The 11,848-nt window shown below is 44.3% G+C and overlaps 1 protein-coding gene across 1 annotated transcript in view; it reads right to left on the reverse strand.

Moving 5' to 3' along the window:
* LOC103275844 (GON-4-like protein) overlaps nt 1–11,848 on the reverse strand; it is a 134,355-nt gene that overhangs the window by 8,901 nt on the left and 113,606 nt on the right. Inside the window, 3 exon segments of the mRNA XM_021706566.1 lie at nt 3,408–3,575; nt 4,844–4,930; nt 5,449–5,644. Of these exon segments, the coding sequence (XP_021562241.1) occupies nt 3,408–3,575; nt 4,844–4,930; nt 5,449–5,644 (451 nt within the window).

Consider the following 11,848-nt stretch of genomic DNA (forward strand, 5'->3'; position numbering starts at 1 on the left):
AGTCTTTCCTTTTTTTTTTTTTTTTTTTTGAGTTGGAGTCTCATTCCCATTGCCCAGGTGGTTGTGACACATTCACAACCACCCCAGCATTAACCTGCTGGGCTCCAACGATCCTTCTGCCTCAGCCTTCCAAGAAGCAGGAACTACAGGCACATGCTACCATGCCCAGCTAATTTTTTATTTATTGTAGAGATGAGGTCTCGCCAAGTTGCCTAGACTGGTCTTGAACCCGCAGGCTCAAGTAATCTACTCGCCTCAACCTCCCAAAGTGCTGGGATTACAGGTTGAGCCACCGAGCCCAGCCACAGTCTTTCTTAACCTAACATTAACACTTACAAAGCACCTAGTAATACCTGGCACATAATGTATGCTCAAAAATTTTTTATCTCCTTCCCCTTTATAGCCTTAAAGGATAAGAGACCTTCAATAATACTTTTTTTCTTCCAGGATAATAATCCAATTTCTTTGGTCTCCCTCACAAATCTGGTATTCCAAATTTTATTTTTATTTGATTCTTACGTAACTTTTTTTTTTTTTTTTTTTGAGATGGAGTCTCACTTTGTCACCCAGACTGGAGTGCAGTGGCACACTGCTCCCGGCCACCGCAGCCTTAACCTGCTGGGCTCTGGCGATCCTTCCGCTTTAGCCTTCCAAATAGCCAGAACTACAGGCGTACACACCACGCCCGGCTATGATGCTTACTTAACTTTTATTGAGTTAGCCCAGATTCCTCCTGAGACTGGGAACAAAAACCCATAAAAGGAATGAGACAATTCAATCTCATTCATTTCTGTCCTTCTGTCTAGACCTCCCAATTCTAGGCACCCCTTCCTTTCCAGAGACAAGAACTACTATATTCAGCCAGGCTCGGTGGCTGAGCCTATAATCCTGTGCCTTTGGGAGGCTGAGGTGAGTGGATTGCCTGAGCCCGCGGGTTCGAGACCCACCCGGGCAGGCAAGACCTCATCTCTACAATAAATCAAAAAATTATCTGGGTGTGGTAGCGCGCACCTGTAATTCCGGCTACTCGGAAGGCTGAGGCGGAAGGATCGCTGAAGCCCTGCAGGTCAAGGCTGCAGTGGCCAGGAGCAGCCACTGCACTCCAGTCCGGGCAACAGAGTGAGACTCCAACTCAAAGAAAAAAAAAAAAGAACTAAGCCGGGCTCAGTGGCTCAGCCCGTAATCCGTTGCCTTGGGAGGCTGAGGTGAGTGGATTGCCTGAGCCCGTGGGTTCGAGACCCGCCTGGGCAACTTGGCGAGACCTCATCTCTACAATAAATCAAAAAAGTAGCCGGGCGTGGTAGCGCGCGCCTGTAGTTCCAGCTACTTGGAAGACTGAGGCGGAAGGATCGCCAGAGCCCAGCAGGTCGAGGTTGCGGTGGCCGGGAGCTGCCACTGCACTCCAGTCTGGGTGACAGAGTGAGACTCTAACTCAAAAAACAAAAAAGAACTACTATATCCATATTTCTCCTTCCATAGGTGTTAATTTTGCATCCCTATAAGAAAAACACAGGATACCAGATCTGTAAATTATTACTATCATTTGATGCTAAGTAAAGTTTTCATTACCAACATATAGCTATCATAGTAATTTGGGATCAGTGTCTATGATATTAATAATACACTGAAGTTCAACTACATTCAATTTTTTTTTTTTTGAGTTGGAGTCTCACTCTGTCACCCAGGCTAGAGTGCAGTGGCATGCTCCCAACCACTGGCCTTGACCTGCCAGACTCCGGCAATCCTTCCACCTCAGCCTTCCAAGTAGCTGGAACTACAGGTACGTGCTACCACACTCGGCTAATTTTTGATTCATTGTAGAGATGAGGTCTTGCCAAGTTGCCTGGGTGGGTCTCGAACCTGCTGGTTCAGGCAATCCACTAGCCTAGGCTTCCCAAAGTGCTGGGATTACAGGCTGAGCTGTTCAATTTAACAGTAAGACTCAGGGATTTAAAAATCAAGTCCAAAAACAAACTGAGGTCCAGAACAAACCACAACTGATTTGCTAAATCAGGAAACAAATCAGAAGCAAATATTTTGCTTAAGAAAACAGCAAATATTTTCTCAAAAAGCTGATATAACATTGACGCTAAACCTGCAAATTTCTTTAAAATACTGAACACAGGCCAAGCATGGTGGCTTATGCCTATAATTCCAGGATTTTGGGAGCCTGAGGTGAGAGGACTGCCTGAGCCCACAGGTTCGAAACCAGCCTGGGCAACTTGGCAAGACTTCATCTCTAAAATAAATAAATAAAAATTAGCCAGGCGTGGTAGTGCATGCCTATAGGTTCAGCTACTTGGAAGACTGAGGCAGAAGGATCACCTGAGCCCAGCAGGTCCAGACTGCAGTGCCCATGAGCATGCCACTGCACTCCAGCTTGGGTGAAAAAGTGAGACTCCAACTCAAAAAAAAAAACAACCAAAAAACCAAAAAAAAAAAAAAAACCCAACAAACAACTGTATATGACAAATGGACAATATCTAACTTACACCTAGCTCCCAAATCAACATTCCATTCAAAATGGAGATACCACCTCCTTATAATCATTTTAAGAAATAAAATGAGTGGGCTGGGCACAGTGGTTCGAGCCAGTAACCACAGCACTTTGGGTGGCCGAGGCGAGAGGACTGCCTGAGTCGAGGGGTTTGAGACCACCCTGAACAACTTGGTAAGACCTTGTCTCTACAATAAATCAAAAAAATGAGGCCAGGCTCGGTGGCTCAGCCAGAAATCCCAGCACTTTGGGAGGCCGAGGCAAGTGGACTGCCTCAGCCCGCGGGTTTGAGACCCACCCAGGCAACTTGGTGAGACCTCGTCTCTACAATAAATCAAAAACTAACCGGGCGTGGTAGTGCGTGCCTGTAGTTCCAGCTACTCGGAAGGCTGAGGCAGAAGGATCGCCGGAGCCCAGCAGGTCGAGGCTGCGCTCCAGTCTGGGTGACAGAGTGAGAGTCCAACTCAAAAATAAATAAATAAATAAATAAATAAATAAATAAATAAATAAATAAAATGAGCTAATCTTAAAGAAGAGTAAAAACCTAAAGATAACCAAACTTCACCACCTGACTTCCATCTTGCCCAGGCCCCAGTTTGTCTTCATCTGACTCCTAATACTTACTATTTTCCCATCATTTAAGTCCAACTCTTAGCACTGACTCCCACATCTCTGCTGTCTACATCCTTGTATTGTCCACTGCCTCCATGCCTTACCTAAGCCCAAATGTTACCATGCAATTCTAGAATTCAATGAAGTTGAAGTCTGAAAAGAAATCGAAAAAAATTTTAAAATATCCTATGTCATCCATTTCTAGGATATTATCTCCAGGAAATTATCTGTATGTAAGACTCCCACCTTTCACTACAAGCAAAACCAGAAAGGTAACACATCTGTTTCCTACCACTCTCTTCTTGACGGTTTTATGAGGACGCCAATCAATGCTGACATGTGTGTTGAAGTCTTCAATAAGTTGCATAGCTGCCATCAAGTTACAGGGTTGGAACAAGGTCTGAAACTTGGAGTTGAACTGATGGTGAAGGGCCATGGAGCTTTGAGCAAAGGTTCCCAGCTCCTTCTGTGAAAACAGGACACAAAAGAGATCTAAGACAATTCCTGACAATTAAACATTATTCCAGTAAGACTGCTCTTTTTCTGATCTAAAGATGAGGACAAGAACCCGATAAAAATATCAGGTATTCCTCAGCTTTGATCTAAGAGCTCCTGACCTAGATTTAAGATTCTCAAGAATGAGAGCCATTACTTGAAAAAATTTTTTGTCTTTGATCTTTCTGAACGCCTACAAAGTACTCCTCATGATGCTCTGAACATAGTAAGAGGTGAATACATTCTGTTGACTACCAAGGAAGTTTAGAGTACTATCAAATGTACTCCTCGCACTACAAAGAGGCTTACTTAAGAAGCAGACATCATCATTATCTGCCTGAAGGTTTGGGGGCAATTTTTATAAGGGTTTAACATTTCAAATTTAAAAGCCCTTCCTCCAAAATATTTCAAAATGTCACATTCAAAATTAATTCTACAAAAAAGACACTAACATTGAAACTAATGAGTGAGCAATGAATTTGACTTTTTTTTTTTGAGTTGGAGTCTCACTCTGTTGCCCAGACTGGAGTGCAGTGGCATGCTCGTGGCCACCAAAGCCTTCACCTGCTGGACTCAGGCGAACCTTCTACCTCAGCCTTCCAAGTAGCTGGAACTACAGGTATGTTCCATGGCACCATGCCCAGTTAATTCTTCTTGATTTATTGTAGAGACGAGATCTCGCCAAGTTGACCAAGCTAAGCTGGTCTTGAACTCCTGGACTCAGGCAATCCTCTCATCTTGGCCTCCCAAACTGCTGGGATTGTAGGCATGAGCCACTGTGCCCAGCCTATTTTTCGATTTATTATAGAGACGAGGTCTCACCAAATTGCCCAGGCTGGTTTGAACCCCTGAGCTCTGGCAATACACATGCCTCGGCCTTCCAAAGTGCTAGAATTACAGGCTTGAACCACTGCACCCAACCAAATTTGACATTTACAAAACAAATAACGGTACCAAAAACCTAAGAAGCCAGGGTGATCTAAAGATGTGGACAAGAACCCATAAAAATATCAAAAGGAAAGCATTTAGAAAATTGAATACACTCTCTATCCTTTCATGAGAATCCATGGCTTATGCTCTCAGCAAACACAGGAAACCAGAATAGTTATTGTGCATAGCCAAAAACATTCAGGAAGGATGAATAAATGGAAATGAAGATCAGTGAATAACTGTGAGATATGACTTGCCAAGCTAATTTCATATTCAAATCTTTAGAGTTAGGGATATTCGGAACCTTACAAGAAATATCGTGGTTGTATTGGCCTCGGAATCGAGACTGGGGTTTGAGATGGCGAGAAGGTGGATTTGCGTCAACAGCTGAACGTGCTGGGAAGGGAAAGAAGATAATAGAGTGACATGTTATGATGCTGCCATCTCAGGATCCTAGAGAGAGCTTACTAAGATGTTTACAATGTTATGAGACTGACATTTTGCCTACTATGCGAAGGAGGCAAATTGTTTAAAACTTTATCACACTTATTTTGCTTTCTGGAGAACATAGGATCTTGATATAAACTTCTCAGATACGTTCTCTCGAGCAAAATGAAAGAACCAGAGGAAGTTTAACCTCAAACCAGGACAGATATTAGAAAGAAGAAAAAAATGCTTTCTGGGGGTGAATGCTCTCAAATTTCAGAATGGATTACTAAGGACTCTTAGAAATCTCAAATTCTGAATACTATTAGAGTCCTTGTGCTTTCCTGCCTGAGCTATAATATAAGGCATGAACTTGATGACCTCTCAAGGTCCTAACTGATGTGAAAATCCTACGGTCCATGGTTTCATAGGTAGTAAGGTACCTATCTCTGACTTTTATAAAACTACTAGATCAAGAAGAGTCTCACCTGCTGCATCTGCTGCTGAAGTCTCCTTCTCTGTGCTGCATCTAGAATCAGAGTCTGATGAATTTTCTCACTCTGGGGCTTAACCTCCACTTCCTGCTGCTGTTTGGCTGAAGATTTCTTCATTTTCAACTGTTCACATAGCTCCTTCACTGTCCGATGTTGTTCATTTAATAAGTTGGCCAGTGGTTCCTCAAATCTATCCCCAAGAAGGAGATGACTGCATCTGAATATTTCCCAAGGTCCATAAAACACCCAGCTCCATCTCATGGTGAGCTAAGAGAGCCTACTGTTAATCCCCAAATCCCACATTAGCCAAGAGTCAAACTCCCAGCTTTATCCACATCTTTTCCTGAAATTGTCAGCATAGATTCAAATAAGCTAATTCTTTATTATCCCTTACCCCATTCTTCTATAATTACTCCTCTAAGCAATATACAAATGAAGAGGAAATTAAACAAAACTCTAGGAACAGAGAAATTTCTGAATAACAAAGTAGGCAAGGAGCTAGTGGGAACTTATAACTTGTACATGTCCTCTCATTCAGCAGGTCCAGCTTGTCCTGTCTTCCTGTCCACTCAGGCTGCCCTGCCTTCCTTTCTTAACAGGTCAAAGACCTTCCTGCATAAAGCAGGAAAGGGATATACTAAAATTCTCGGTAGCTTAGATGAAGTTAGTTTCAATATTGCACTACTAGCTGGGTATGGTGGCTTATTCCGGTAATCCCAGCATTCTGGGAGGTCAAAACGGGTGGATCACTTGAGTCCAGGAGTTTGGTACTAGCCTAGGAAACATAGCAAGACCTCATCTCTACAAAAAAATTTAAAAATTAGCCATGCATGGTGGTGTGTCCCTGTAGTCCCAGCTATTTGGGAAGCTGAGGCAGAAAGACCCCCTGAGCCCAAGAGTTGGAGGCTACAGTGAGCTATGATCATGCTACTAGATGTACAGAGTGAAAATCTGCCTCAAAAAATTAATAAATACATAGAACATAACTGCCGTCTAGAAAATATCTTGTTTTAACCCTTTTAAAATTTCTCTTCTTTCCGGCGATGACGACCTACCCACGAGAACATGCCTCTCGCAAAGGCTCTCCTTCATCCCTCTCCAGAGAAGAGGAAACACAAGAAGAAGCACCTGGTGCAGAGCCCCATCTCCTACTTCGTGGATTTGAAATGCCCAGGATGTTAGAAAATCACCACAGTCTTCAGACATGCACAAACAGTAGTTTTGTGTGTTGGCTGCTCCACCGTCCTGTCAGCCTATAGGAGGAAAAGCAAGGCTCACACAAGGCTTCAGGAGGAAGCAGCACTAAAAGCAATCAAATCAAGATGAATGGGAAACCATCCCAATAAACACATTTTGGATATTAAATAAATAAATAACAAATTTATCTTCTACGTTTCCTTACCCTAACCTCCCAACCCTACCTTCCTCAGAGACTGTTTCCAGGGCTGAAGCAAAAATCCAAATATCTAGCATGTTAAACAGTCCTGAAGTAAAGGCAGAACAAGACACCTAAATGATTAAGCACATGCTGACATCCTATGGAATCTGGATAAGTAATTATGACTAGTTGGTTACCATATTTCAAGGAATCCCGTATAATGGAGCAATAATTAAATAACAACTTTTTTCAACAGCCTCTGGGAATGATGTTTAGATTTCCTTTTATAGTATATACTGCAGGGTTGGACAGCACAGGATCAAAGCCTAAAGACCATGGGACGGTCTGTACAATCTTTTCTGAGAACTGAAAACTTTTGATCATCTGTACTACAGAAGAGCAGAAGCACAGAAAAAGCAGATATGCAATGTATCTAGCAATAGCTAAAAATATAAGAGTACAGTAAAAAAATGGTATTGTAATCTTAGGGGACCGCCCTTATATGCTGGTCATCGCTGACTGAAATGTCATTATGTGGAGCATGATTGTACTTAGGCGGCTGCTGCTTCTCTTTCAGTTGCAAATAAAAACTTGGTTTAATCATTGACTAAATAAAACATCCTGGGTCCTGTTAAGCCCAGAGACAGTTAAAAACAAACAACCCTGGGAAAGTGAGGGACTGCTGAATGAGTTTCTAAATGGTACCATCATATAATTTACCATTGGCTCAAGCACTTTGGGAGGCCAAGATGAAAGGATCGCCTGAGCCCACAGGTTCGAGACCAGCCTGGGCAACTTGGTAAGAAGCCTATCTCTACAATAAATCAAAAAATTAGCCAGGTGTGGTGGCGTGTGTCTGTAGTTCCAGCTACTTGGGAGGCTGAGGTGGAAAGATCCCGAGCCCAGCAGGTCGAGGTTGCAGTGGCCGGGAGCGTGCCACTGCACTCCAGCCTGGTTAACAAAGTGAGACTCCTACTCAAAAAAAAAAGAAAAAAAAAGGAAAGGTACATGATCTCATTAAATTTCCCTAACAAGGAATAACTTCTGCTTTTTTCTTTTTTGAGTCGGAGTCTCACGCTGCTGCCCAGGCTGTAGTGCAGTGGCAAGCTCACAGCCACCACAGTCTCAACCTGCTGGGTTCAGGTCGGGCTGCTCCTTCCACCCCAGCCTTTCAAGTAGCTGGAACCACAGGTGGACATCACCATGCCTGACTAATTTTTTTGATTTATTGTAGCATGAGGGTGGCCTTGAACCCATGGGCTCAGGCAATCCTCTCATCTCTGCCTCCCAAAGTGCTAGGATTATAGGTGTGAGTCATCACGCCCAGCTAGGAATAACAACATTTTCTTTTTAGATAAGTACACTTATTTAAAATTGTCAGTTGGGCACAGTGGCTCCCATCTGTAATCCCAACACTTCGGGATTTTTAGCTTCACACTTTGGGAGGTGAAGGAGAAAGGATTGCCTGAGCCCAGGGGTTCGAGATCAGACTGGGCAACTTGGCAAGATCTCATCTTTACAATAAAATAGAAAAATTAAGCCGGGCTCGGTGGCTCAGCCTGTAATCCTGCGCTTTGGGAGGCTGAGGTGAGTGGATTGCCTGAGCCTGCGGGTTCAAGACCCGCCTGGGCAACTTGGCGAGACCCCATCTCTACAATAAATCAAAAAATTAGCCGGGCGTGGTAGCGCACACCTATAGTTCCAGCTCCTTGGAAGGCTGAGCGGAAGGATCGCCGGAGCCCAGCAGGTCGAGGCTGCAGTGGCAGGGAGCGTGCCACTGTACTCCAGTCTGGGCGACAGAGTGACTTCAACTCAAAAAAAAAAAAATTAGCCAGGTGGGGTGGGGTGCACCTGTAGTTTCAGCTACTTGGAAGGCTGAGGCAGAAGGATCACCTGAGTCCAGCAGGTCAAGGTTGCTATGGTTGTGAGTGTGCCATTGCACTGCAGCAGAGACAATATAGTGATACTTCAACTTAAAATTAAAATAAAAGTCATGTTATAGACTGAACAGTACAGGTAGATTTTTAGCTTAAAAAAAGTAAAATATAGCTTATCTAATCTGTGAAGACTATTTATTTATTTATTTATTTGAGCTGGAGTCTCAAGCTGACACCCATGCTGAAGTATAGCCACAACGTCCACCTGCTGGGCTCTGGCAGTCCTTCTGCCTCAGCCTTCCAAGTAGCTGGAACTACAAGTGTATGCCACCACGCCCAGCTAATTTTTTGATTTACTGTAGAGGTCTTGCCATGTTGCCTAGCAGTCTCAAACCTGTGGACTCAGTCAATCCTCTAGCCTCTGCCTCTCAAAGTGTTGGGATTACAGGCATAAGCACCAGTGCCCAGCAATTTTTTTTTTTTTTTTGGAGCAAGGTCTTGCTCTGTTGCCCAGGTTGAAGTGCAGTGGCATATGCAATCATAGCTTACTACAGTCACAAAATTTTGGGTTCAAGTGATCCTCCCAGGCCAGTCTTCCAAGTAGCTGAAAATACAGGCGAAAGTCACTGTACCTGGCTTATCTGTGAGAAATGTCTGTTTTGCTTCGTGATCTTTTTTTTTTGAGTTGGAGTCTTACTCCGTCACCCAGGCTGGAGCACAGTGGCATGCTCACAGCCACCTCAGTGTCAACCTGCTAGGTTCTGGCGATCCATCTGCCTCAGCCTTCCAAGTAGCCAGAACTATAGGCGCCTGCTACCACACCTGGCTAAATTTTTATTTATTGTAGAGATGAGGTCTCGCCAAGTTGTACGGGCTGGTCTTGAACCAACGGGCTCAGGCAACCCACTTGTCTCAGCATCCCAAAGTGCTGGGATTACAGGCTGAGCCTCCAAGCCCGGCCGCTTGTTTTCATTTTTATAATAGCTTTTTTTTGAAGGATAGACATTTCTAGGTTTTATTTGCTTGTTTTTTGAGTCAGAATCTCACTCTGTCGACCAGGCTGGAGTGCAGTGGCACACTTACAGCTATGCATCCTTGACCTGCTGGGCTCAGACAATACTCCTGTCTCAGCCTTTCAAGTAGCTGAAACCACAGGCTTGCGTCACCACGCCCAGATAATTTTTTAATTTATTGTAGATGTGGGTCTCACCAAGTTGCCCAAGCTGGTCTCAAATCCCTGGACTCAGGCGATCCTCTCATCTTGGCTTCCCAAAGTACTGGGATTATAAGCGTGAGTCACTGCACCTGACAAAAATTTATAGTTTTGACAAAATTTGTTTATCAGATTTTTCTTTTATGAATCATGCTTTTGGTGTCATGACTAAGAAATCTTTGTCTAACCCAAGGTCTCAAAGATTTCCTCCAACTCCTTCTAGGAGTTTTAAAAATATATATATTTTAGTTAGAGTATCACTGTTGCTCAAGCTGGACTGCATGGCCACCGCAGCCTCGACCTGCTGGGTTCAGGTGATCCTTCCACCTCAGTCTTCCAAGAAGCTGGAACCACAGGTGCATGACACCATGCCCGGAACTTACAGGAGTACGCTATTTTTATTTATTGTAGAGACAAGGTCTTGCCAAGTTGTCCAGGTTAGTCTTGAACCCGTGGGCTTAGGCAATCCACTCGCCTTGGCCTCTCAAGTGCTGGGATTACAGGCTGAGCCACCAAGCCCAGCCTCAGCCAGCCATTTCTAACCCTCAAAGTACTCATTAACAACAAATCTGGTTAGTTTATATTCTGGTTATATTTATGTTCTCTACATATTTACTAAACTTCAAGATACTACAAATTACAAGAGACTGCATAGATGCCAGAGTCATTCCTGGGCCCCAACACAGCCTCATGGACCTGGACTCGCTGGTGAGCTGGCCTCGGACCCACACCGCCACTGGGAGCCAAGGCCTCCAGCCCCTTCCTGCCCAGTGCAAGGGCGCTGGCCTCAACATCACCAATCCCTTCTAGCCCATGCCCCCTGCAACACTCATCCTGAACCAGCTCCACCTCAGTCCCGTGCCCCCAGTCCCAGGAGTCACCCACCTACATCTCTCCCCTTGGTGGGAGCCCAGGCCTGCCCCCTATGATGCTCTCAGGGCCCAACACTAACCACTTCCTCCTATAATCCAGGGTGAGAAGATCCTGGTCCAGCGGTCCCCACTCCTGCTTCCTGGGTGATCAGTGAAATGGGGACCCTACCCCTAGCCCTTCCCCCTCCTAGGGCCACCCACACGGCACCCTCTTCCTATTTCCCATTCCATTTCCCACAGAAACTGACCTAGGGGATGGAGAAGGGAGCTGGCCAGAGGAGCCCTCTCCTGTGGCATTAGTAGAGGGAGGGATGGCTGGGGTCTCCCTGCTCATTACCCTTTCTCCAGACTCCTGACCCCCAATCAGTGTTTGAGCATTCTTGCTCCCATGTGCACCCTTGGTGATGATTTTGGAAACTCTGGAAATAAATGGCAATCTCCAAAAAAAAAAAAAGAGGCTTCATGAATCAATTACCATGTTTAAGGGAACAAGGCAACCACCACCACACTAAAAGTAACTACCGATTATGGTATTTCCTAATTTCAGAAATATTAAACTAGGAGGAAAGAATGTGTCTCACAACCAACAAACCACTGCATTATACCAACAAACCTAGAAACTTATCACAGGAAAGCAGACGTAACTTTACAATTAGTAAGTCACAAAGGTAAAAAAGTAAGCCATAGAAAGCAATCCAAGGTTAAATTCTGATGAAAAAACTATGTTCACCGGCTACCAGACAGATAATCTAATCAAACCTTAATTAAGCTCTCCTGACAAGCAAAGTTAACATAGATCAAAAAGATATCTCCATTTTTGTTCTGTTAAAAAAGAGGGGAAAGAGATTATGCTTATAAGTAATAACTAGAGACACTGATCTCAATCGCAATGGAATTCTAAAATGACAACAGAAGGGACACTTAAGTTACATCTAAAAGATTTATCTGACCCGGGCTCGGTGGCTCAGCCTGTAATCCCGCGCTTTGGGAGGCCGAGGTGAGTGAACTGCCTGAGCCCATGGGTTCGAGACCTGCCTGGGCAACTTGGCGAGAC

The sequence above is a fragment of the Carlito syrichta genome, unplaced genomic scaffold (assembly GCF_000164805.1).
Source record: "Carlito syrichta isolate Samal-C Ts95f unplaced genomic scaffold, Tarsius_syrichta-2.0.1 Scaffold315800, whole genome shotgun sequence".
In the NCBI taxonomy this organism is placed as follows: Eukaryota; Metazoa; Chordata; class Mammalia; order Primates; family Tarsiidae; genus Carlito; species Carlito syrichta.